The sequence below is a fragment of the Sturnira hondurensis genome, unplaced genomic scaffold (assembly GCF_014824575.4).
Source record: "Sturnira hondurensis isolate 20B ecotype Veracruz unplaced genomic scaffold, ASM1482457v3 Scaffold0002640, whole genome shotgun sequence".
In the NCBI taxonomy this organism is placed as follows: Eukaryota; Metazoa; Chordata; class Mammalia; order Chiroptera; family Phyllostomidae; genus Sturnira; species Sturnira hondurensis.
In genome coordinates, this window is record NW_028075271.1 from 1 (window position 1) to 25,509 (window position 25,509).

At 62.0% G+C, this 25,509-nt stretch overlaps 2 protein-coding genes across 2 annotated transcripts; one reads left to right on the forward strand and one right to left on the reverse strand.

The window, feature by feature from the left end:
- Positions 1 to 442: 442 nt before the first annotated feature.
- Positions 443 to 15,706, forward strand: LOC118983238 (nucleolar pre-ribosomal-associated protein 1-like). Its single transcript, XM_037040549.1, has 16 exons — positions 443 to 608; positions 1,010 to 1,053; positions 1,861 to 2,128; positions 2,991 to 3,101; positions 3,202 to 3,265; positions 4,953 to 5,124; positions 5,418 to 5,520; positions 7,325 to 7,485; positions 7,961 to 8,072; positions 9,167 to 9,273; positions 9,776 to 9,919; positions 10,584 to 10,696; positions 11,738 to 11,935; positions 12,970 to 13,211; positions 13,492 to 14,097; positions 14,997 to 15,706. Exons 1-16 carry the CDS (start codon positions 443 to 445, stop codon positions 15,233 to 15,235), a joined length of 2,850 nt encoding a protein of 949 aa, XP_036896444.1. The 3' UTR covers positions 15,236 to 15,706.
- Positions 15,707 to 16,458: 752 nt separating this feature from the next.
- MRAP (melanocortin 2 receptor accessory protein) lies at positions 16,459 to 25,079 on the reverse strand. Its single transcript, XM_037040550.1, is given in 4 exon segments — positions 16,459 to 16,735; positions 16,737 to 17,007; positions 18,662 to 18,761; positions 24,868 to 25,079. Coding segments are annotated over 4 exon segments (600 nt in total). The 5' UTR covers positions 24,974 to 25,079; the 3' UTR covers positions 16,459 to 16,612.
- Between the last annotated feature and the right edge of the window lie 430 nt (positions 25,080 to 25,509).

Sequence of the window (25,509 nt, forward strand, 5' to 3'; positions counted from 1 at the left end):
AATAGATATATGTCCCTATTCAAGGTAAAGGAGGGGCTGTTATTCCAACAACCTTAGACATTCAGGGGCTATTTCATTAGAGGGATTTGCCTCGGGACTTACTCAAGGGGGCTGCCTTGGGTATTCCAGGCCCCCTACTGGCTGATATCATCTTATCCTACAGTTGCTTAATCAGGTCAGGGAAGGAGGTGTTATTTTTTGGGGAAAGGCCAAGGTGATATTGTTCTCAGCCTGACCTAGTTGCTGTTCCGCTCTGAGAATGGTCAGCATTTCTAGGAGATTCCAAATTATCAGAAAGGTAGAGGTTAGAACACCGAGAGACAAGTCAACACCACACATCCATTCATGCCACGCCCGCCAGGCCGGAACGCGCTTCTTTGAAGCCGCCCTCCCCACGCTCGGACTTTGTCAGACAGCATGCTTGACGGAGCTGGACGTGGCAATGACCCAGCGGCCCGCGGCCGAGACCAGCACGCAGGCACCGCACTGCAAGTGCTGCCTGTTCTCCGTGTCCGCCCCCACCTGCTCGCTCCTCCCTCACCCGACGACAACGCTCTGCCAAGGCCAAGCTTTGTCCCGGCTGAGCGAGTCATGGTCCCTGCTCGAGGGTCAGCACGCCACTGTCTGAACAGTGGGCCACACCGTGTACGCGTGAATCGCTCCCTCCCTGCTTCCGAGCCACTGCTGTGGTTGCGCATAGCTCTCCGTCCTCATCCTCACCGCCACGGGGCACCCTGTCTGTGGACTCCGGACCTCAGTTGGCGGCCAGGCCAGCCCCTACCCGAGCGGGGGCTCTCCCCCTCGGTCCCCGCCTCCCAGCACTGACTGCTGTGGTCTCTTGGCTCCCCCGCGCCAGGTTTCCTCAGGGAGGGTCACCGGCTGGCTGTCAGCCTAGGTGTGGCTTCGCTTCGACAGCATCTTACACCTGTTGTCCTCCACGCCATTGGCTGACTCGACTTGGTGCGGGAGGCCCGGGCTGTCACTCCCTCCATGCCCCCGCCCCCCACAGCTGATGCAGCCGACTCGCGGTTCAGCAGCTGGACGGTCGCCTTGGTAGTGCTTCCCTGCGCCCGTGGTGCTGGTTTCGCTGGCTGTCCAGCCTGAAACTGGGGAGTGCGTTACCCAAATGGAGAGAGGCGGCAACCGGTCACAGGCTGATGACAACTGATGCCACTGTGCGGGGCGGCATTTTTTTCCGTCTTTGGCCGATCTGTTTCTGGAATGCCCACTGTGTGCTGCGTGGCTTCTCACAGCATTCACACGTGAAGGCGTTTTTTTCCTCTTCACGCAGGACGCTTGTGTCCTTTTAGTGGGCTCTGGAGGGACTAGGAGACAGAGGCCCCGGAGCCCCGGCAGGGACCTGGGGGGTGGCTGAGGTCAGGAAATGGGGAGGTCACCTGCTGGGCGGGCGGGGCAGCGACGGCCCCTCAGCTGCAGCCCAGGCTCTCTGCCGCCCTGTGTCTCCACCTGGCGGGGAGTCTGGTGTTTGCACTGCCGAGAGAACATATGTGCACACCCTCTTTTTTCCGGGGCTCCCTGGGGGGTCCCGGCTGTGGTGAAGCGGCGCCGTGCCCAGCAGTGGGAGATGTGGGTGCCAGGTGTGAGACGCAACCGTGACCTTCCCCACTGTGTGTGCTGTGCCGAAGTTCTCTTTCTCTTTTTAATTGAAATTCCTTGCATTGATTTCTTTATAAAACTTGTGCATTTATATATGTCATGTACATTAAGTCCTTCACTTTTTCACATGACTTCTATCACAGAAAATCCATTTCAATGCAATAAATTTTGTAGTTGTAAAACAACAAATTACCCCTAACTTACCAAAACACAGGCAGAAGGTTTTATTAATAAAATGCCAAGAAAAAGTGTCTTTACAGTTCCCTGGGACATGAGACTGCCCTTTACGAAGCTCCCTGCCTGCCGGCTCTCCTTCCTAGGTTCCGGTACCAGGACCCCGCGTTTCTGAAGGCCCTCCACGCCGCCGTGCAGCTCCTGTACCTTCCAGAGAGCCCCGTGTGCGCGGGGCTCCTCCCGCTGCCAACGGTCCACACGCTGCTCACCCAGCACTCCCTGTTCCTGCCCACCCTGCTGAAGTCCGAGGAGGACGACCCTGACCGCACAGTGAAAGGTGCCCCCCTCCCGCCCTCCATGCAGGTGCTGGTTCCTGGTTTCTGGGCTCACTGGGCACCAAAGCCCAGCGCCCACATGTTTGCAGACCGAGGCAGTGTTACCGGAGGGTGTGGGATGTCCGACCCATGCCCCAGAGAGCTGTCCTGTGGCGTGTGTGGGGCCTGGCCCCAAGGCCCTGGCTCGCTGCAGTCGCCTTACAGTCTCACAACCGCGTCATGGGCGCGCGTTGGAGTCTGGGAGTTAGAGGGCAGTCTGACAGGAGAGAAACTGTGCAGCCGCGTGACCTGTCCCGGTGGGAAAGGTGAAGCCTTTGTCAAGGGCAAAGGGTCGAACATTTCTGTGGACAGGTCCCGGCTAGAGGACACTGAGGGCCCAGGCCCCAGCCCCATCCTGGTCAGTGCGTGCCTGCACCAGTGCTGGGGAGGCTGTAGAGTGCTGGCCCTCGCCCGGCCACGCTCTGCTCGGGGACAGCATGCTGTCCCCACCCTGGGGGGTCTGCCCTGAGGGGCCAGCACGAGGCCGGGGCATGGTGACTCACACCTGGGGGGCAGAGGCATGGGCGGGCCATGGCCTCCTGCTCAGGCGGGCAGAGCGGTGTCAGATTTGGGTGAGAGCTGTGGGGAGAGAGTCAGGCTTTAAAGTCTTCGTGGTGTGAGGTTTGGGAGGGGCGGCGGGACCAACCTCTGCTGTGTCGGCACCGAGGTGCTTATGGAGGAGGCAGAAAGGAAGGAGTGGGGGAGGGGACCAGGCGAAGCCCTAAGCCCAGGCCTGCTCGGAGGTGAAGCGCTGAGCGGTCCCCGAAATGCGTACCCCCTCTCTCCCTCACACGCCCCCCCGTGCTCACTGCCGTTCTCTCCCAGAGGCGCTGGTGGACCTGGTGTCGGGCGTGGTGAGGCTGTGCCCGGCCGTCTGTGACAGCAGCCACTTCGCTGTGCTCCTCGGGGCCTACGGTGCCTCTCTCAGTGTCCTGGGTGAGGACGGGGGCACGGGGACCAGACGGGGACCGGGCATTGTGACGGGGCGGGCGTGTCTGAGATCCGCTCTCTGACTTGACTTGCAACTGATTTGCAGACCAGAAGATCCTGCTCCTCCTGCGGACCTACGAGCAGAGCGGCCTCAGCCTCACCAGCTTCAGGTGAGCGTGGAGCTGGGCCTGGGTGTGGGCCTGGGCATGGCGGGCTCTGGGGGCGCCAGTGGAGCAGACTCCCCATCCCGATTCCCTTCCTTCCGGCTGGTCCTTGCGCGGGGTGGATGCCACTCCCTTGGCTCCCAGGCTGCAGTCAGTGGCTCCAGGGCCACCTGCGGGCTGACGGGGCTTGTTGTTTTGGGCTGGGCCCTGGTCCCGGCCCCCGACTGCAGGGTTGGGTGCAGTCACGCTCATGGAAACCGTGCACTGGTGGCAACCCCCCTCGGGTCTGTGTCTGTGTCTCTTTCCTGTCCGTCTGTCTATCTGTCTGTCTGTCTCTCTCCGTCTCTCCTGGGTGTCCAGGGGGGCCTGGCCAGCATCTGCTGGGCCTCCCCCTGGGTCCTGCCCGCTTCCACGAGGGACGAGGCGGGGACTGGGCGATGTGCTTCTCTTAGGGGATGCCCTAGATTCCCTGCTGCCCTGACGCCCTCCCAGGACCCATGCGCTGAGGAGCTTCGCATGTGGCCACAGGCAGCGAGCTCCCTGCGCCAAGGAGAGCGGCGCAGCCCAGCTCTGCAAGGAGGAGGAAGAGAGATTGACAGTGTGGGACACTGTCTTTAATGTGATACCAGCTGTTAGTCTGGAAGCTGCCCTCCCTCCTTCAAAAAAAAAAAAAGGAGACAGTCTTCGCTCTGAGAATGCCGGATTGAGAAGTGCCGTTCTCTGGGGCAGGGCTGAGTTAGGGGGCTGGACACATCTGGGGGCAAGTGTCACACTGGCGAGGGTGCCATCCGAGTGGCGTGTCCAGTGGGCCACCCTCCTGAAGCGGAGACTTCACTCTATGACTCGGGGAGGGCACCCCTCTGGAAGTTCTGCTGCCCCCCCACGCCGGCCGAGCGCCCACTGTGCACACGGCCCCTGCCCAGCACTCCAGGCAAGACAGTCATGACCGGGCCTCCTTTCAGACTGGCTTCCAGTCCACGCCCCGTGGGGGACCCGCTGTTCCGGACCCTCAGGGCGTCGGGGCTGCTGCGGGACGGCAGGGAGGGTGTGGCGGACGTGGGGTTGGTGGAGGAGTCAAGGGCACTGGGCTCAGGCAGAGGCGTCTGGACAGCTGGCGGCAGAGGAGCAGCCCTGTGCGGAGCTGAGCCTTTGGGGTGCACCCCACAACAGGGGGAGCTGGGTGGGGGCAGGCTACGGCCGTGGGCAGGGGGCGGCCGAGAGCTGTGCTGGAGGCTGCCTGGGAGAGGCTTCCGTCCGCAGGGCTGCCAAGGCCCCTGCCATGCTCAGCCAGGGTCTGCAGCCAGACGCCCACGTCTGAACCCTGGCTTTGCCACGCCCAGCCAGCGGCTCCTCTCTGCCCCGCCTCCTGCGGCTGCTAGGTGGGGCCAGGTGGGGCCTGGCTTGTTGCGTGGATTCATGAAGGGCTGGAGCAGTGCCTGGCACATCGTGAGCTCTGTCTAGGTGCTGCCCTGTGTCACTATCCCTGACTGTCCCCCACCTCCTCACGTCAGCATCACCACCCTCCCACCTTCTCCCCAAGCTAAGACAAGGAGTGAGGGACAGACAGAGCAGGGCGGTGCCCGGCGTGTGCCAGCTGCTGTCACAGCTCCCTGCGGCGGCCCCTCCCACTGTTACCGCCACCGGCTCTGGCCCTGCTGGGCCCGTGACCTGTCTGCTCCCCATTCGGCCCTAGGGTGCTGCTGTGGGGCCCGGCAGCCGTGGAGCACCACAAGACGTGCAGGAGCCTGGGCAAGTCGCTGTGGCAGCAGCCGAGCGTCGGGGACGTCCTCCGCCTCCTGGATCGGGACCGAATGATGAAGACCATCCTCCACTTCCCCCAGAACCGGAGACTGCTGCCCCCCGAGGTATGGGGGGCCTGTGTCCCTTCCCCGGGACAGGCTCTGGTGTCAGCTTGTCAGTGAGGCTCACATCAGCCCTGCCGGGAGGGGCAGAGGCCAGACCCCGCGAGGCCAGACCCTGCAGGCCCAGCCCTCGCTCCATGTAGAGCCCGCCCTCCAGGTCCCATCATCTCACAGGACCGTTTTCAGTGTCCTCGAACACCAGCTTGAGGTCTGGGCACAGGGGGGAGGGCTCCCGGGTCCCTGGGTCCCTGGGGGCTGAGCAGCACACACGCGCCCGCCCGCCCGGGCTCTCACAGGATGCGCAGGACCCGCTGTTCCGAGACAGCAGCACCACGGATCTCGATGGCCTTTATGACCCCTGCTTCCTCCTGCACCTCTTCAGCGAGCTGACCAGGCCAGGTACTCGCAGCCCTGGGGCGGGGCCGCGGAGCCAGGGGACCTGCGCCCTTCATCCGCGCAGGACTGTCAGTGACCCCAGTGAGCCCGGGCTGCCTTCTCACCACTCGCTCCGTGATCTCCAACAAAGGAACCCTTCGTGCTTCTGACACACGGTGGCTTCCTCAAGACGCTGACAACGTCCCTCTGTCCTCCACGTTTCCCTGATTCTTGCCTTTCTGGGTCTTCAGCAGGCGGGTCAAACGCCAGCTCCGTCCTCGGGCGCCGGGGGGCCACTGCGGTCAGCCCTCTCTGGTCTCGAGTGTGTTTCTACTTGCACTCTGTGTCCCGCAGCCCGGGGGTGGGCGTCCAAGGGTGGTGGTGGGAGAGACAGGATGGAAGTGTGTGCGTTTTCTGCTCCCGGGAGGGCCACGCCCCTTCCCATGGGCCTCCGTAGTCACGTGTGTGCAGGTGTGTCGGCCTTTGCCGAAAGCATGCGAGCCAGCTGAGGACCCTCGTCGTGGGTGTGACGTTAGGGGTCTGGGCTGTTCTGCCCCCGCAGCTCTCCCTGTCCCGTGTTTGTTGCGTGGGTGTGTCTTCAACACACCCGCCTCTCTGCCTGGCTCTTGTGCCATTTCACTCACGCGTGTCCCTTCTGTGCGTGAAGCCCACACACGTGTGTGTTTGCTTCAGGTGGCTGGTTACACTTCAAAGAGGTTTAAATCTTTTGTATGTACCATCTGGTTACCAGTTTTTCTCCTCATTTTTCTGTGTGGCTCCAGATTTCCGTCCTCTATCATTTTCCTTACGCCTAAAATTCTTCCTTTAAAAATTCTTGCAGTTCAGCTTTGCTGGTGATACATTTGCTCAGCTTTTTTTAATGGAAAAAGGTCCCCCTTCTGAAAGATTCTCATAGAGTATACACTTCTAGGTTGGCAGGGTTTTCTTACTGTACTTCAAAGAGCCACCACCCCAGCGCTGAATTTGGAGTCATTTCTGACAGGGCAGCTGCCGTCATTCTTGGGTCCTCCGTGCACTGCGTGGCTGCTCGGTCACTTTGCCACAGTGGCCTAGGTCCACTCTGAGCTGTCTCTTGACAGTATATTGGTCTTGTGAGGAGTCCTGGTTTTCGTTAAAGAGGACTTGAAGTATCCCGAACTGTATTTGTGTTAACCAGGCCCTTTAAGATGTGCTCAGGTGGGTCCCCTTGTGCACCTGGCCTCCTCTCTGGCTCCTCCTCTCCTGGAGGGGCCACACATCTCCAGGGCCTCAGGTGGCAGTTCAGGCCCCTCGGACTGGGACTCTCACTCAGGCCCGGGAAGCTGCTCTGTGCTGACGGGAGGAGCAGGGCCTCGGTAGGAGGGAGAGTCGGTCTTCAGGAGCCGGTGGGCTGGCCGGGTGGTCTGCCCCAGTCGAGGCTCCTGGCCAGCTGCCCGTGGACAGTGCTTTGGGTGGCGAGCTGACCGGTGTTCTCTGCTGACCCCTGGGGGCGTTGCCCTGGCCCCTGGGCTGCCAGGGGGTGTCAGCAGCTCGTGCTTTGGTCTGATCGTCACCTCCGCTCTTCTCCCAGGAGTCCTGATGACCCTGGTTGGGATCTATAAGTGTCTTGGAGGCTGAAGGCCGGGCAACTGGAGGCTGTGGCAGGCACATTGGTCTGGTGTCCAGCTTCAGCAGGAGTTGGGAGCTGGGGGAGGCCTGCATTTCTTCCATCGAGCACATGCAGCAGGTGGAGAAGTGCAGAAGGAAATTTAATTTGCCACATCACACAAGCATTGCGGAATCTCATGTGTGTGTGTGTGTGTGTGTAACGTTATTTTATTTCCCGTAGAATTTGTGGTGGATTGTCGAAAATTTTTGGACTCAAATGCTCTGGGCCTGACCTTCGCAGCCCTCAGCAGCTATGACCCCCAGATGCGAGCTGCAGCCTACTCTGTCCTGGCGGCCTACTACGCGCACGTGGAGGGGGCCCGGTTCCGAGAGCAGCCCCAGGTGGGTGGGGCCGAGGGTACACGGGGGGGCCCCCGAGGCTGGCTGACTGTCCCATCTGCTAGGGTCTGAGTTGCTGGGCGACCTCTCTTCCCTCCAGCTGGTGACACTGGAGGCTGCCTGTGGTCCCCAGCCAGAGGGGGCAGCTGAGAGAGGCCTCCCCTTCCAAACACTCTGGTGCCGTGTGTGGGTGGAGCTGTTTCATTTCTGCTGGCTGTCTCTGGTTTACACTCAGTGGTTAAGGCGGCTGTTACCCGGGACACCCAGGCTTAGTGCCACGGGACGTGGGGACAGGAGGGGCTGAGCTGTCGGATGGACCCAGGACGCTCTCTGCCCTTGGCTGCATGCCTGTTCATGGAGGACGACCAGGCACACGGCCTAGGAGCGTCCTCTGGGCAGCCCTGGTGCAAGGAGCTAGCCGCTGCAGGGTGGGGCTGTGGCACCGGTTCTGAAGGGCCTCCACGCATCCTGGCCACAGGTGCTGTACCTGCTAGACGTGGTCCGGGGTGGGGTCCGCACCCCAAACATGAGGCTCACCTTCACGCTGGCCCTCTTCATCGCCAAGGCGGCCCTGCAGGTGCTGAAACCAGGTACTGCCAATGGGCATGGCTGGGCCCGAGTGTGGGGAGAGGCTGGAGTGCCGGCACACATGGGAGTGAAGGTGGGCTGGGGCCATCCAGGGCTGTGCACGGCGACTGCAGGGGCACTTGGTGGGCCCCGTGGGCCGGCCTCCGGGAAACACTAAGTGAGAAGCCCAGGTGCAGAGCGGAGGGGACGGTGACCCCACCTGAGCGCTCGGGGGCTCCTGACCAAATGCGCTCAGTGTGGAAGGAGGGGAGAGGGCCCTGCACTAGAGGTGGTCAGCCTGGGTGTCCGCATACCAGGGTCACCAAGGCCCAGTGGGACCGTGGCCCAGCTGCTGCGGTAGGAGTCAGCCCCCCGTGAGGCCACATTTATTACTGAAAAGTCAGGATGTTGGTGCCTTTGGGGACCACGGGGTGTTTGAGTGTCATGTAGTCATTCTCAGGTGAGGCCTGGGTTAGAGCTCGTCCAAGGCCCCACCACGAGTCCCCAGCCACGTGGCTGGCGGAGCTGGGATTCAAAGTCCGTCCGCTCCCGCGCCACTTTCTCTGTGTGGCGCCGTTTTCACCGTGGGAAGGCAGGAGAAGGCCAGGCGATGAGCCACGTGCGGGCTCTGAAGGGAAGCGTGTTTCGAGGTGTTATCCCAGTGGAGGCCCCGGAGCAGTGACCTTGGCCTGCTGGTCTGGGCACACTCTGCCCACATCCGACCACGGCCGTGTGGTCCTGTGGTTGGCTGCAGGCAGCCCAGACCAGCCAGAGGCCACACGGCGAGGGGTGGAAGTGGCAGCGAGGAGGTGTCTGCCCCCATCAGCCCCGCCACATCCCAGAGCCAAGGAGGCCCACCTTGGCCCAACCGCCTTTGCCGGGCATCCCCCAGAGCAGGGCCAGGGCTGTGGGTGTAGGCCCTGCAGCAGTCCCTGAGCCCCCAAGCAGGGCAGACCAGCGTCACTGCGTCCCACTCTCAGGAGTGGTGACCTGCACTCACAGGCAAGTGCCCCACGGGGGCAGGGGCGACGGCAGGTCCCCAGACCCATGCTGCCTGGCTGCCGCGGACCAGGGCTGTCCTGGCCTGTTGTGCATGACCTTCTGCCCGTGTTCTCAGAGGACCACATGTACCTGAAGATCAACAAGTTCCTGCTGTCACACGAGCACTTGAACGTGAACAAAGTCCCCGGCTTCTACCAGTTCTTCTACAGCTCTGATTTCCAGGTGAGCCCCCAGCCGCAGGCCCAGACGCTTCCAGGGCCGGCTTCCCAGCCACCATCGCTCAGGCACTGCCCCTCAGCACTGTGCCGGCCGTAGCACTCGGGCACAGAGGCGTGGCGGCGAGGGGTCGGCAGCACAGCTTCAGCGGGCTGGGTGCGGGGAGGAGCCTGGGGTGCGAGTTCACGTTTGGGCAGCTTTGCGGCCTTGAGCGCCCTCCGTGGAGCTCCGTGGTGTGCACATCCCCATGCGTCCCCTTCGCCAGCCGCCGGGCAGAGGCTGCCTGTGGGTTGCAGCACCTGCTGAGCCCAGTTCAGTGTTAACGCAATCCACCGAGCCACGCTCAGTGTCGCCCCAACCTGGCCCTTCATCCCCGACCAGAAGCCGCGTGGAGGGCAGCAGTGGGCACGCTCATTACCAGGCGGGAAGGGGTCGGTGGGGGCGGCCGTGCGGCGAGCGGTGGTGTCACCACAGGGCGAGAACGAGTGTGTGTTTTCCTGGGTTGCAGCACAGCACCGAGCGGAAGTGGCTGTTCGGGCTCCTGCGGCAGGGGATCCGAGACAGGCACTGCTTCCTGCTCTGCGCCCGGCGTGGCGTGTTCCACGTCCTCCTGTCCTTCTTCCACAGCCCACTGTGCGACCAGGCGGCGCAGGTAGGCACGGCCGGAGGCTCATGTGGGACGGGAAGCTCTCCCTTGAGGTTCTGCTTGGAAGTCAAGTTCACATAAATTCTAACCCAGGCTGGGCACGGCCGACATCAGCCTGCCTCCCGAGTGTGCATGCATGCCGTGGGTCGGCCTTCCCTTCACGGGAAACCTCCAGTCAGCAGCCGTGAGCCTCGGAGCCGGTCGAGCCTAGAGACACAGCCCCCCTCAAACAATCGGGGTGCTTGGCCGAGACGACTGGTCTTGCGTCTGGAGCTCCAGTGGGAGCCCCGAGCACCGTGGCAGCTGGAAGGAGTGACGAGGTGGACCCCCTGGTGTTCGGGGTCATCTGTAGCCTGGTCAGCGTGGTCAGTTTTTGTTTGATGGCCTGTGAGAAATCTGATGCCCCCAGGTCATGGGGACGGAAGGGGCCACCTGCCCTCTGTGGCTGGGCAGCCAGTGGCGCCACACTTTCACCCAGCTCGGTCTGTACCCTGGGTGGGCCGCGCCTTTGCTCCTGTGGCCTAGCTGTCGCCCGCGGGGAGAGGTGCGTTCTGTGGGGCCATCACTCCTGCAGATGGAGCCTGTGACGTGCCCGTGTTTTCAGGTCGTTCCTGTGATGACCGAGTCAGGGCTTCCCTCTGAGGAGTAACTGTGTGTTCTGGGCTTTCAGAACTGGGTTCTGGAAATTCTCCAGAGTGCCGCCCGGGACGCCAGATCTGCCTATGAACTTCTGCGAGACTACAGCCTCCTCACCTGGGCCCTGCACACCCTGGAGAGCAGCCGGTGAGCGCCGGGCAGCAGGGGGAGCGCGGAGACGGCGGTGTGTGCTGCGGTCTCCTTGCCGCTGAAGTGCCCTGCACATGCACCAACGCAGCGTCCCCTCACTTTGGATCCCTGCGTGTCTGTAAAGTGGGGTGACGGGTGGTTTGCGTTTGGTTGGTCACCCCTCTGCTGGCCCTCGAGTGATGGTGGCAAGCACCGACCGCTGCCCGCCCAGGGTCAGAGTGTGCGAGTGGGTCTGAGTGCTCGGGGCCGTGACGACTTGCCACACACTGGGGGGCTCTCCCTGCGGGGGTTAAACCCTCACAGCTCTGGAGCTGGAGCAAGGTCAGGGCCCGCGTCGGTGGGTTCTGGTGAGACCTCCGTCCTGGGCATACGGACCGGCCTTCTCGCTGTGTCCGCAGGCCGGGGACAGAAGGAGGGGCACGCTGGTGTCGCCTCCTCTTCTCACAAGGGCGCTAATCTGCACCCGCGGGGCCCCGTCCCCCAACAGCACGTTGGGGTCAGGACTTCCACATACGAATGGCGGCAGGGTCAGTCTGCGGTGCGACCTGTTTCGGGTCCTAGCGGTCCTCCAAACCTGAGGCTCCCTGGGGGACGGCAGGCGCGTGCTGTGGACACCACTGGCTGGGAGGGAACTTCCTCCCAGGGTGCCAACTACTGAAATAAGCAGGGCTGGCTAAGCCTGTTGTGTGTTTTTTAAAGTTCTTTTTTTTAAGTTTCTGTAACAGAAAGTGTCCTAAATCTAGAATCATCTCTGGCCATTGGCTTCCAGGCCGTGTCCAACGTGCGCAAGCACACCCGGCTGTGGGAACCCAGTCGGTCCCACAAAGCGATGTTGGGTCTCCGGCCGCCTGTCTGGCTGGAAAGGAGAGTCAGGCCACGCTGGGGGGGCGGGGGCTCGGGCCTGTGGCAGCCCCTTTACACCCCCGTTTGGGGCTGCCGCCTGCCTGCCCAGCCCCCTGCACCCCGCGGATCCCACCAGCCCCCCTGACAGGCAGGGGAGGAGGGGACGTGACAGGGGCATTCTGCATTTGGTCACAGGTTCCTGGAGACCCAGCTGCTCTCCAACATCATTGGCCTGCTGCACAGGCTGTGGGTGACCAATCTGGGGGACAAAGGGATGGAGCCAGGCAGCCAGCCGCTGGGCCCACCTGGGTCCCAGGAGCCCCCGAAGCTGCTGGCCCTGCACCTGGTCAACGAGTTCCTCTACGTCCTCACCACGCTGGTGAAGCACCTGAGGTAGGCCCCTCCCCCGAGGCCCTGGGTGCGGTCTGGGGGTTGTCACCTCCCACTGGTCCCCCGGGTCTGGTCTGGTCCCTACAGGTGGGCTCTGGGCTGGAGCTGCAGCCAGCTGAGGGTGGCGTGGGAAAATCCTGTTCTAGCTGCCTTCTCTCTTTCCTACGTCCCCTTCCTCGGGCTCTGGTCCAGGCCTGAAGACCCAAACCCGGCTGTGCCAGCTCCCCAGCTGGCGACCCCCCGTGCCGGCACTCACCGGTGTTCTGCAGGAGAACCGTGCTTTCCACACGGCCCCACCCACTCAGGCTCCTTGTCCGTGAATTTTCCTGAGAACCTGAGCATTTTCACCTGAGCCCTTGGAATGTTCTCAGTGTCCCCAGGTGGGCCCCGTTCCCCTTGGGCTCCTCTGTGTCCCTCGCACTTCCGATCTGCTGGCCAGACCCAGGAGACTGGCGGAAGGCAGGCAGCGTCTCCAAGTAGGCTCGGCCCCAGTGAAAGCCAGGCGGGTGCCTGCCTCTCTGAAGTCGTCAGTGGGGGCCGACAAGTGCACTCGGTCTCCAAGGACCGCTGCTGCTCCAACAGCGGCCACAGTTTTCAGACCACGGGGAGCGGATGACGTTGAGTCGTCACATGTCACAGGGACGGTGCCCCCAGCGGCCGGCATCAGGCCCAGCTGCGGGCCCTGCTATCTCAGGCTCCCTGGAGCCTCCCACTCAGTCTGAGGGGGTGAGATGGGGCTCCGTCTCGTCTGTTTGGCGGCCAACACCCAGCTCTCAGGCTCTCTGCCCCGCTGTCCATCTGTCCATCTGTCCTTTAGGGTGGAGTCAGACCCGATCCCCTCAAGGTCCCTTGAGCACTGCCACCTGCTGTCCCAGGTGCCAGGCCCACGCTCGTGTCTGCTCCTCTGCGCGGCCAGCCTGCGGGTGGCCTGTGCTCGCACCCCGCTCTGGAGCGCCCACTCCCGCCCCCCCGCCATCCCCATCCAGGGGCTGCAGGGCCAGGGCAGCACGGCTCAGCTGGTGCCTTTCTCCCAACAGGCCCGGCTTGGCTCCCACCCACCTGGCCAGCTTCTTCGGGGCGCTGGACTCCGTGCTGCGGTACCGGGCCACCGTCGTGCAGGCCTTCAAGGACATGGGCCGCTTCACCGTGAACGAGGCGGTGCTGTCCACCAAGGACGCCCTTGTCTTCCTGCACAAGTGGAGCCTCCTCGAGGGGGACGTTGCGCTCCAGGAGGCCCTGAGAGCTGCCGCGGAGAAGTCCCATTCCAAGGAGCTGCTGAGTGCGTGCAGGGCCCCGCGCTCCGGTCTTGTGTCCCCACTCACGTGTCCCCCAGAGCATCCCACGCTGTTCCCTCTCTGGGCAGCACTCCCGTAGCAGACAAGGCTGAGAGATGGCCTGTCCCAGGAGTGATGCCACCCCAGCCCGAAACCATGCACCCGCTGTGCGCCAGCGTGCCCTGCGGGGCAGAGCCGACCCCCTCGGTGCCCATGGGTGCCCCTCCGTCCGCCCACCACCCATCTGAGGGGCCCCGGGCTCACCCCGTCTTCTCTCTGTAACAGACATGCTCAAGGAGAACAAGCCCGCCGTGTCAGCCCGAGCCAGGGGCCTTCGGGGCCGGAAGAGGAGGCCTGGGGAGGCGGAGGAGCCAGCGGAGACAGCCGCTCCTGACCTGCAGGCGTCCAGCTTGGAGACGTGCAGGGGTTTCCTGAGGTCCATTCTGACCCACTGGGGGCCAGTGTTCCCCAGTCCTGATCCCACTCAGGACCCCGGGGACCAGGCCTCCCCGCAGAGCCGTGCCACGGGCCCTGTGTACAGCATCACCTCCCTGGTGGTCAGCTGGGTGCTGCGGTCCGCGGCTGAGCTCCCGCTCAGCAGGACAGAGGCTGCCGGACTCTTCCGCTGGCTTCAGAGCTACATTTTGCCGCAGCCGCCACTCGTGGACGACCTGGTTAAGGACAGTGCGGTGAAGAGCAACATATTCAAGCTGTACAGCCGGCTCTGGAGCACAGAGGGGCTGGGCGACCCCGAGCAGAGTGTGGCCTGCCTGCTCAACACGGTCATGCTGAAGCTGGTGGCGGCCCTGAGCCCCTCGGGGACACCCCTGCCCCCAGAGGTCGAGACCCTCCGCCTCTCTTCTCTGGACAGCAAGGAGGAAGCCACACGAGGTAACCTGCTGGCGGGTCGGACGGACGGGCGTGGGGCAGCCCTCGGTACAGCTCTGGGGTGTGAGGACAGTCGCCACCGGGCCCTGAGGGTGAGGGTCAGGGGCCAGCGTCTTTGCTTGCGAGCGAGGCCTTCAGTGACATCATCTCATAGCGGAGGACTGGAACCTTGTGTCCCACGGGGGACTGTCCTTCCCTGCAGACCAGCGGCTCTCCTGAGTATCTATCATTTCCGTTGCACACTGGCCAGACACATGCGTATACAGGCATGTACATGTGTGCACACAGCGCAGATGCACTGTATGCGTGCTCGGCGGTCAGCAGGTGCCTGACCTGGGCTTGGGTGCAGGCACACACGAGCAGCAAAGGCTTGGCAGCCTGAACGAGGGCCCAGGGGACACCGTGGCCACCTGCCGGGGGGCTTCCTCCCTCTGGGGGCCAGTCCCTCTCATAGGGACGCAGGGAGCAGAGAAGTGCGGTAGGCAGCTGGTAGCCGGGTGATTGCCTCTCCTCGGGCAGCAGGTGGGCAGTGGAGTCCACTTGGAAGATCCTCTCCCCGTGGACCCTCGCAGCAGGGGTGGCTGGGGGCTCCGAGACGCTCTCCTTAAGCTTCCATGTGGCTCCCAGCGCGGGGGGTCAGGCTGAGAGGAGATGTGGCTTGTGGCGTCTTTTTCTACGTCCATCAAGTAAAAAGATACATTGTTGCAGTGGACAGAATGGTTCTCCCAAAAGTTAAGCAGTGGCAAAATCAATCTCTTTTATCTGCTTGCTCACCTCGGCGGCTGCGCGTGTGCACGTGGTTCGTGGGGTGCTTAGCCACACGCGTCCCCCACGTGTGGTGGGGGACTGCTCACCGGCTGAATGCGTCGGCCCCCAATCACCCCCCTGTGCCCTCTCCTCAGCCTCCGCGGCCTTCCTGCTGTCGCTGTACATCAAGGACATCTGGCTGGGGGCCCCGCGGCCGGACACCCTCGCCACCCATGTCCAGATGGTCTGTGATGCCGCGGGGGACACGCCAAGTGGTGACCAGGAGGCTGTCGTCAGGCTCTGCAAGGACATCACCACCTTGCCCCGACGCAGAGTGCCCTGCCGGCCGGGTCCTAGAAGTTCAGGTCATTTTCCACGGAAGGCACGCCAGTGACAAGCTTGTACGTGGACTCAGTTTCCTGACAAAAGTCAGCTTTATTTATTTGACCAGTGAGTGAACTCAAGGGACTATATGTGTGGTCACCTACCGGTGGCCAGGGGCCCTTCGGGGTCAGTGGGGCCACGCCTCCTCTTGGCGGTTTGTTATTTTTCAGAGGAAAGGGCCGCAGTGAGCTGAGCAGGGTCCCAGCGCTGACATCACAGCAACAGCGTCCACAGCACGTCAGGGGAGCCGACAGGGTCGCTTCGGTGCCTTTGTCCCTCAGGAGTCGTGACGAAGCTTTGTGTGTGTCTTAAATAAACTGCTGCCGAGGTTCCCAGCCGTCTCGTTAGGTGACAGGCTCGTCACACCCTTGAAGGATAGAACTGACTCGACCTCTGCTTGGGGCAGCGAGCCTGCATTTTCTAAAGTTGTGTTCCAAAGAGGGGATTTTGAAACTTGATAATAAATGTCTATTTTTGTCAAGTTTTTGTGTTTTGCTTAATTGGTGCTCACCGGCCATTCATTTCACAGAGACCTGCATTCTAGCGGCCAGAACTCTACACTCAGGTCCCTACGGCGACAAGTGTCCAGGCTGACGGATGTGGGACACCACGTGCTGCGTGTCCCACCTGCAGAAGTGCAGCCCGTCTGTGTGGCTCTGCGTGTACCCGTATGGCCCCCCAACCCACGTGGACCCGGACTCCCGGGGCCCTTGGCCGCCAGCACCTGTCCCCAGGGGAGGCCGTCAGCTCCCGTGACAGTCTCACTGCTGAGAGCAGCCTGCTTTGGCCCAGCACTTGTCAGACTCTGCTCATTTCCATCGTGAGATTTCCAGCCACCACTGGAGCGCTGCTTGTCCTCACTGGTCCCCTCCGCCACAGTTAGGGCTCACTGCCTGTCAGCAGGCAGCGGTCACCTCCCCCGTCCTGTCCCCAAACACACAGGACAGCTGCCCTGAGAGTGTTCTGAAGCTGGGGTCCTGCGTGTAGGTTCGAGTTGGGGGGATGCACGGTCCCCCCTTGTGCCCCTTCTGCACCTCGGGAGCTCCGTGTCCCCTCAGCCTCCCTGTGACCCACAACCCCAGGCTGGCCAGGCCTGCCCCGCCCCCCCGGTCCGGGCCGCCTACGCATGATGCACCAGCTGGCCGAGCCCTGGCCAGCACCCTGTCGCAGCAGTGAGTGTGGAGGCGGAAACGTGGCTGGTGAAGACCAGTGAGGCGCTGCTACAACCTTTATTTACATGTGTCACCTTCCCCTCCCCTCCCCCATGTGACCACCGGCAGCGAGTGAGCTGGGGAACACACTGAAGCCCCCACCTCCGGGTGGGCTGCGCCGGCCTTGGCCATCACGGCTCCCGTGTGCGTGCCCCCGTGCCCCCGTGCGGCTGTGGTCACTCACCGCCCTTCCCGTGACCTGCGGTGGCTTTTGGGTGGTACATGTGCCTGGGTTGGTTCATGTCACGGGCCACTCGGCAGTGGCCGTGGTTTGCTGGCGTCTGTCCCATCTCCAGGGGGTGGCCAGCTGGGCTTGTGGCCGACGTCAGCTGATGCCATGGGGTCCCCACTGAGGGCCCATTCCCACAGGAGGCCAGGGTGGGCCTGGGTGGCAGTGGGGGTCGAGGGGGCGGGGCCCTCCTGCATCAACTGCTGTGGCTCCTTGGTGGAGCTGGGCGGGGCCTGCGGGGTCCCCCGGGGGGGCCTGTGGAGCAGCAGGTGCCTCAGGACGCGGAGGGGGAGGTCCAGGCGGAGACCCCAGGGGCAGGTAGGCTGGTGCTGGGCGTGGTTCCTGGGGACAGAGGACAGAGACAGGAGGCAGGCGTCAACACTGGCCAGAGCACTTTCTTCTGGGGGCTTTGTGCCCCATCCTCCTGCCTGTAGTAGGAGCCCGTAGGGAGGGTGTCACCTCGCAGTGGCAGGGTGGGGGAACCAACAGACCCTGTGAGTGCCAGCCCCGCTCATGGAGGCCTCCGTGTGGAGACAGGGAAGGAACGAGGAAGTGCTGGGCGGGACCGAGAAGACCAGGAGGGACCTAAGGGCAGGGCTGTCCTTTCCGAGGATGCTGGCATGGAAGGAGCAGCTGGCCGGAGCACGTGGGGTTCCACCCCCTGAACCTTATGTGGGACCCGAGGTGCTGTCCTGAGCCCCTCCCACCTGGGGCATGGGGCCTGGACAGCGGACAGCACTGTCCCTGGCGAGCCCAGCCCATCAGGGCAAGCAGTGGCCCTGCGTGTCCCCGCAGCTGCAGTTTGTCCCTGGACAGGGAGCCTCCCTCTGGAGGGCCCTGGCTGTCCTTGCAGACTGTCCTGGCACGGGACTCACTGCAGGTGATTTCATTGGTTGGTTGACCCCCGCCCCGCCAATATCTCTTGATGGTAAAAATCTGCTTAAAAAAAAATCTGCTTGAAGTCAACAACGTGAGCTCTAAAAACCGAAAGAAGGGTGGATTTTTCCATTGCTCAGCCTTGGGTCCCTGCCTCCCACGTGGGACTGGTCCCTGGGAGGGGCTGTACGCATGGCAGGTAGCGGGCAGGCAGGTCCGCACATGCTCAGATCCCAGGCCCTCATGGAACTGGCCCTGAGATCCGTGTGGGGCTTCCCTCTGGTTGCTGGAGGGGCTTCAGGGCTCCCCACGCCACCCCCTATCAGCGCAGCTCTGCCCTTCCTGCGCTGGCCCATTGTGCCCCCTGCCTGAGACTCCTGGGCCCTGTGGCATCAACCTGCTTCCTTCAGGTCCCCTCGGCACCACCTGGCCCCAGCTCTCTGCCAGCCCATGGGATCCAGCCCTGGCCCCACCTGCCCAGGGAGAGGGGCCACAGCGGCCGGGGGCAGACCAGGCTGCCGGGGGACACCGGAGTGGGGGCCCTGGGCCAGCACGGGAGGATTCCGGAAGAGCCAGGCCGTTACTCCCTGGAGCTCCTAGACTGACCTGCAGGTTAAGCCCTGAGGCCTGCAGCAGGCCCCCGAGGCACTGGTGGCCAGCCGCAGGCGCCCCGTCTGGACCCCTTCCTGGGGAGTGGCCCAGCGCCCCCCACCCCGGGCGTCCAGGTCGTCTGGGCCCTGTAGTGTTGCACAGCGTACGCGGGCGTGTTCACGGGCGGTGAAGTTCACCCTTCCCAGGCAAACAACCAGTGTGTCCAGCGCGTCCAGAGCTGTGGCTCTCACCACCGCCTGTTGTGGGGTATTTTCTTCACCCCGAAAGGCTGACCCCATCAGTAACAGCCGGCCCCGCCCTCTGCCCGCAGGTGCACCTGTCCCAGCGGTTCACCTCGGCGGCATCCTACCGCCCACGGTCTCGGCGTCTGGCCCCTCACTCGGCACAAGGTCCTCAGGCCCATCCCTGTCAGCACGGCATCCCTTCCCACAGCCCAGGGACACGCAGCTGCGGGGTCGCGACCTCGCCCCACCACCCGCCCGCCCGCCACCCGCCCCGCCTTGCTTACCGCGCCAGTGGGGAGCCCGACCAGGACACGTAGAGCAGGGTGAGGAGCAGCAGCAGCACGAAGGCCATCAGGCCCACCCAGAAGGCGATGGCGATGGCATCTGTGGGATGCGGGGGGCAGCATTAGTGAGTCACGCAGAGCCGCACCCCCACCGCCCACCCCCATGGAGGGGGAAAGGGCCTGTGCTGCGGGGTGTCCAGGCCTCCCAGCATCCCGCCCACCTGCCCCGTTGCTGGCCCTGGCTGCTGGGCACAAGGACAGCGGGAAGGGGCTTTGTCTGGGTGGCCATCTGTTGAGGGGAAGCGGTGAACAACTCAAGGGTACCCCGTGAGTGAAGAGAGTTTCCCCTCCTTGTTCCTTGGTGGGGAAAGAAGGGGCCAGGGCAGCTCCCAGGCAGGGCAACCCCTCCCCTGAGAGGGCGGCAGGGGCCTTGGGGGAGCAGCAGGACAGGTCAGAGGGCCTGCTCCACTGTGGGGCGGAGCTGGTCCTCCCCTCAGGGCGCAGCAGAGGGCGGGGGAAGCAGGTCTGCAGTGACCACTATGGCTGTTTTTGTGGTGGAGGCTGACCAGGCGGGAGAGGCTGACCCGGGGGTGGGGGGAGACCCAGGAAGCTGCTGGTGTCTTCTGGCCCCGGGTGGAACCTGGCAGGTTTTCTCTGGGCGCCATGCGGGATCACCCATGAGTTGCTAGGGGACTGTTGCAGTTGGCAGGTTCCTTGGGGGGTGACGGTGGCCACGGGCTCAGAGCACTGGGGTCGCCAGTAGTGTCTGCATGTGTCTCATCCAGACATGCCCATGAGCCCAGGACAAGATGTCCCCACTGGGGTACGCTGGCCCCAACATGTGTGACCGAGGGTGTGACTATACTTCCTATAGTGAACAGGACGTACTCTAATTAAACTAACTTGCTAAGTCCAAGTTTGGAGAGGAAGTCCCCCATTGGGACTTGCAACCCAACCGTGCCATCCACAACCTTCTCTTGCCAATCCACTGTGGCGGTCTCCTTCCCTGCACTTCCCCAGCAGGGCTCAGGAAGGAAGGAGGGAAGGGAGGGTGTGGAGGAGAAAAGGGGAGGAAGCTGGAGAGGGGGAGGAGAGGGGGGAGAAAGGGTGTGTCCGGGCTGTTGGCCAGCCTGGTCCTCGCGGAAACCAGCCCGGAGGTCTGACCCTCCCAGCGCTGGGAAGGGCAGAATGTTCCCTTCGAGCCCTGAGGCTGACCCTCTGCAGGGGAGGACAGGAGCCCTCCTTCTCGGCTGCATTTTCCAACAGAACGTGATGGAAGAGAACTGAGTACAGGAAACAGCTCCTTCTGACAAAATTCGAATTTCACTCGGGCCTCTGTGACAGGTGCTGTCTCTGGTCCTGCCTGGTGTGTGGGGACAGTGACCCAGGGCAGGCATGGAAGGGTGTGAGCTGGAGGGGAAGGAGGAGGGAGGCCAAGGGGAGGTCCTGGACCACCCAGGTTTTGAAGCCATTTCCTTGGAGGTCCCAGCAGAACTTATCTAGGCGCTGAGGCCCTGAAACCCTGCCTCGTCTTGATGACGAAGAGAGGAGGAGCCCCAGAGCCCCCCGAAACCTGGCCTGGCCCTACAGAACACGCCCATGCTCCCCCCGTCTCCTGGAGGCCCACCCGGGGCTGCATGTGCACCACGACACTGGGAGGAGCAAGCAGGCGTGGAGAGGGAGGCCCAGGGAACCTTGGGCAGCCGGGACAGTCAGTGAGCGGGACGCTGCCGAGAACTTGCTCCCAGCACACGGTTGTTGTCGGTTCAGCAAAGACAGACTCGCAGGAAAGAAAGCCGGCGACGTCATCGAAAAGCCTTGAACTCAGGACAGACCTCACCACCCGCGTTCCCATTTTTCGGAGCCAGAAGGTCCCCTTAAACAGTTCTGTGATCTTGGTGCCGCTGTGGGCTCCTCAGCCCGGGGACAGAGCGGAGTGGATGTGACAGCCAGCCTGGGTGCTGCTGGCACATCGGGAGACAGTGGGGCGGGTCTTTCCCTCCTTCCCTGGGACCCTGTGTTGGACACTAACTGTTAGGGTCTGAGGTCGACTCTTACACGTCCTCAGGGAGTCCCTTCACCCGTCCTGGGCCACAGAGCGCACCCGTGACAGACGCTCTTTCCTCGATCACCACAGTTTGCCCCACAGGGACTCATGGATCTCCAACCCCCCACGCATTCAGCTCTCAGCGCCTCACCTGCTCACACTTCACAAGCCTTTTTGAGCAGCGCAGACGTGAGGCGGGGCAGAGCCAGCACTGGCTGGCGGCACACGGGTCTCAGAGGGAGACACCAGCAGGGGAGGGGGCTTCTGGGAGCTCGAGGGGGCTGGGCCAGCCTCTCTGAACCCCAAAGGGCCACTGGCACCACCTGGCTTGGTCGGTGCCTAATGAACATTCCTCCAAACGCTCCTCACATTTGAGTCCCAGGCCCTAGTGGAAGCTTAACTCCAAGATTTCCCCTCCCTGGGGACTAACGTGGGGTTAAGGCCCGAGGCTCCAGCGGTGGGTGGTTTTGAGTTTGAATTCTGACTCCACCGTTTCCTAGCTGTGTGGTCTCCATCAGTCTGGTGTTTGTACATCTCTAAGTCTGTTTCCACATCTGTTAAATGGGGATGATAGTATGTGTTATACAGACGGTTACATAGGTTAAATAAGACGCATATATCACACACATGGCCTAGTTCCTTGTTTGATGGTTGTGAAGTGGTCTATAAATAGAATGATATTATTTCTGCTAAGAGGGCTTATCACAGTGTCCTTCAGCCTCACTAAAATGTGAGATGTAAGGACAGTAATCGCAGCATAGGTTGCTAGCCATCAATTCTAATGTCTACTGTCCAGCACTTGTCCAGTAACAGAGCCTCTGCCTGTAGCTGGGCACATGGCTGCCCGGAACAAAGACTGCCATTTCCTGCCTCCCTTGCAGCTAGACATGGCCATGTGACCAGGTCCTGGCCAATGAGATCTGAGTGGAATGGTTACTGGACAGTTCCTTGGAGTCTTCCTGCAGAGATTGCTGGGCTTGTCCTACCTGTGTCCTTTCTTAGTCTCTCACCACATTTTCTTCCCAGAACGTGGATGTGGTGCTAGAACGTGGCCTGGAACGTGAGGAAGAGGGAGGGAGAGCAGAGCAGGGAGCCAACTGAGGCTTGTTCCTGAGTGTGCTGTGGAGCGGCCTGTACCTGCCCTGCAGACTTTCCCAAGGGAGAGAAACAGACTCTGTTTCCTCGGGTTCTCTGTTCATTGAGGCCGACTTTCCTCATAGAATCAGCCAGAAGCAGCCGACTCTCCAAACGAACGTGCCAAATCTTACAAATCCAGACGAACACTGACCTTCAGAATAATCATCCTCTCTCTACCATAGAATTATATCAATGCTCCTAAAATATGTATATTGATCAAACACTTGTCAAACACTCATGAACATTTATAATCCTTCTGTAGGAATGGCCTTCAAGGACACATGCCAATGTTGCTACTTTATGAGGTCATAGTTTGTTTCTGACACCCAGTGCATATTGGGTGACGAGTTTCATTCACCCAGTTGGTTTCTTCATGATTCGTAACTATTTCCCTAAAGTGGATTGACCCTCAAAAGGACCATATAATACACAAAAGAAACACTGCTGCGAATGGTTCATAGTATGTGCTGTGGCCGGCAGCATCGGTTCCGAAAGAAGAATCCCAGGTTTTTGAGCACCCGAGTGGAGTACCTCCGTGGGGGCCTACCTGGGTGGGAAGTTTGTTCCAAGTAAATGTCCTCATGCAGCTTAAAGTCACCTTCCCTGCTCTGGCCCAAGGGCCCCACCCGTGCCAAAGGGTGGAGGTCGTGGTGAAGGGCGTGACCTGAACAGGTCACTCTGAGCAAGGAAGGCAGGTCAGCAGGTCCTCTGCTCGGTCTTCCCACCGACGTCCCTGTGCCGTGCTCATAAATGGTCACCCAGGGGTGTGTGTGTGCACTTCCTCCAGCAGTTCTTACAGTGGCAGACAGACAGACAGACAGACAGACAGACTGCCTTCCTACTGAAGCTGCCACAGCAGGGCACCCGTGGGAGCCGGTATGGGCCACAACCAGTTCTTTGGGACCCACAGTTCGTGGAAGAACCAAGCGGGGTTCGGCAAAGCAGCTGGCTGCTGCCGACCTGCGCACACGGACAGGACGCGCATGGCACACACTTCCTCTCCGCCTCAGTGAGATGGCGCCAGACAGGACATGCGCAACCCCACACTGTTTGCCAGAAACGTACACATTAAACTCTGAAGGCCTGAAGGCGGGACACCAGGTCAGAAAGAGGAGCGAAGGGGCCAAGGTGCACCTGTGTCCGCCTGCGGGTCTGGCTGCGCAGCGGGAGCTCCCGCCCTCTGCCATCGACCTGCTGATCTTCCGGGGACACCGAGGCACTCTTGAAACCAGCAGCACTTACTTTACTTGTCTGGGGTTCCAGTACAACAGGGGAGCATCTTCAAGTGACAGATTTCGTGCTTCTCGTTGGATGCAGATGGGGAACAGAGGCATTTCATCTGGCCCCTGAAATGTGCAACTTGGATCATCTCTGTTAAAATACCCACGGATGTCTACTCTTCATAGGGGGTGCCGAGACCAGCCTCTTCCCGTGGGTGTCAAGCCCCCAACATCTAGGATTTGGGGTCTGGGGGTGGCTGGCCTCTCTGGCAAGCGTCCTCACTGATGTGATCTTCTGGGTTTGGGAGGTTGGGGAGCGGTGTCTTATCTGATGACTTCATTTCTGTGGTCACCAGGCTATAAACCCCTAACTCTGGCTCAACGTGCAAGTCTTCTCAAACCAACCCTAGCAGAGAGAACATCAGCCACTTTTCCCAGAAATGGAAGTTGTTTGTGGGTTGGGGGGCCAAAGGTCAAGAGCACAGGTTTCTTAGACCCAACCCAAAGCAGTGGGAGAAACTTTGGGGCCAGGAGAGGGGTGGGGGGCGGAGCCAGATGTCGGACGCAGGGGCCCGTGTGAGTGTGCGGAGCCGACGCAGAATTGCACGCGCGTTAACCTGACAGAGGCTGCCCCACACGCAGATCAGTCTTGTCCGCGTGGGCCCGTGTCCTGGGGCCCCGACCTTGGACAGTAGACACACGTGGGCACCTGTTTCTGCCCCGCCCCTGCCGCTTCCTTCCTTGTGGTGCGCCTCCCCCGTCCAGGGCTGCCTGTGCAAAACCCTGCAGCTCAGGTCTCTGATTATTTACACCTCGCATCGGAAGACGCACCGGAACCTGTCAAACCCCCAGAAGCTCCGGGAGGTGCTGGGGCAAGTCCTCAGCGAACGGGCTGGGCGCCTGCCTGTGACCCCTGGAAGTTACGAGTGGCACGGGGACAGGGACACTTCCCACAAGACAGCCTGGATGACCCCATGGGTCCTCCCTGCAGCTCTATTCCCCTTGTGAACCAGAGGCGTCCATCAGAATGGCTTCGGCCCTGAGCTGGTGTGCACCAGACCGCCTTTCCTGCCGCTGGGAAAGCGTCCTGCTCCTTCAGTGACCGCACTCACCCTCGGACAGAAACACCCAGGGGCCCCCAGACCCAGGGAGGGCAGAGCCGGGCCCCAGCGCCCAGGCTTGTTGTCCTGTTTTTCACGCTCCTTAGTTTCCTCCCGATGGCGCGTCAGCCACCTTGACTGAGTAGCTGCAATAATCAGGGAAGACTGCTGACAAAGGGCCAGGTTACCCAAGAGAGGGAGGCTGGCAGGGAGATAAGCAAAAGGGGTCAGTTTGTGCTGGCCGTCCTTCCCGAGGCCAGGAAGGCCGTGAACCCCAGTGGGTATTTTAACAGAAATTACAAAGTCGTCGTCTTGGGGATGGAGAAAGTAACACCCTCCCCACCCCATGCCGACAACAGAAAAGCCGAGATCTCCGTGGGCAGACGTCCACCTCACCCCCTGGAGCCCCAAACGAAGGCAGTTCTGTCCGGACGGCTGTCCACCTGAAAGGCTGCTCCCAGGGGCTCCTGTGTGCTTGGGCGGTGAGCCCAGGCGTCTTACAGGAGATGAGAGAGGCCTCTACTGCCCCCTCTTCTCCACCCCGGACCCACCTGCGTGGGTCAGGCTCACAACCCTGCGAGCAGGGTCAGGCTCCACTGGCCCACGACACTGCTGAGCGAACAAAGGGACAGGGAAGGTGGGGGGAGTCCCTTAGTCCCCATAGCCACTGCCTGGCTGACCGGCCAGCCGGTCGGGACTCACGTTTGTGGGCTCTCAGCTTCCTCTCGTCCACGGGGATGGGGTCCAGGTAGTCCAGGTAGTACTCATAGCTGTAGCCCAGGGCCGAGGTGTTGGTGCCGTTGACCATGTCGGAGGCCCCGGAGGTCGTGCAGCCGGAGCTGCTGGGTGTCCCTGGGGGAGGCTGGCCCCTGATTTCTGTGAAGTCACCCAAGTGTGTCTGCTCGTCCCCAGGCCTGGAGCTGCCCATGGACCAGAGCCATTGGCTGGAGAATGGCCAGGGGGCTGTGCCTGACCCGCTCGGCACTCACAGTGCACTCCGCTCCGTCTGCCCCTTCTTGACCCAACTCCAACACAAACAGCGATGCAAGGCCGGGCCCGGGCTGAGGCCTGCGGGTGCGCCTCGCTGTAAGGACAGGACAGGACAGCAGACAACCAGGCCCTTCGGAAGCCAGACGCAGAATAAGGCTAGAAAGGACCATCGCTTTTTTTCTTTCACCTTAAATATGTAAAGAGTTAATAATACCCAAACAGAAGCCTGTGGCACCCTGGGCTCACGGGAAGACAGTGTTTGGTGCCGCCAGGAGAGCAGCCAATCACGGGCTTAGGTTCAGTGTCTGGTGCCGAAAAGGAGGGATGCTGGCCCTGAGCTGCAGCCTCTCTCAT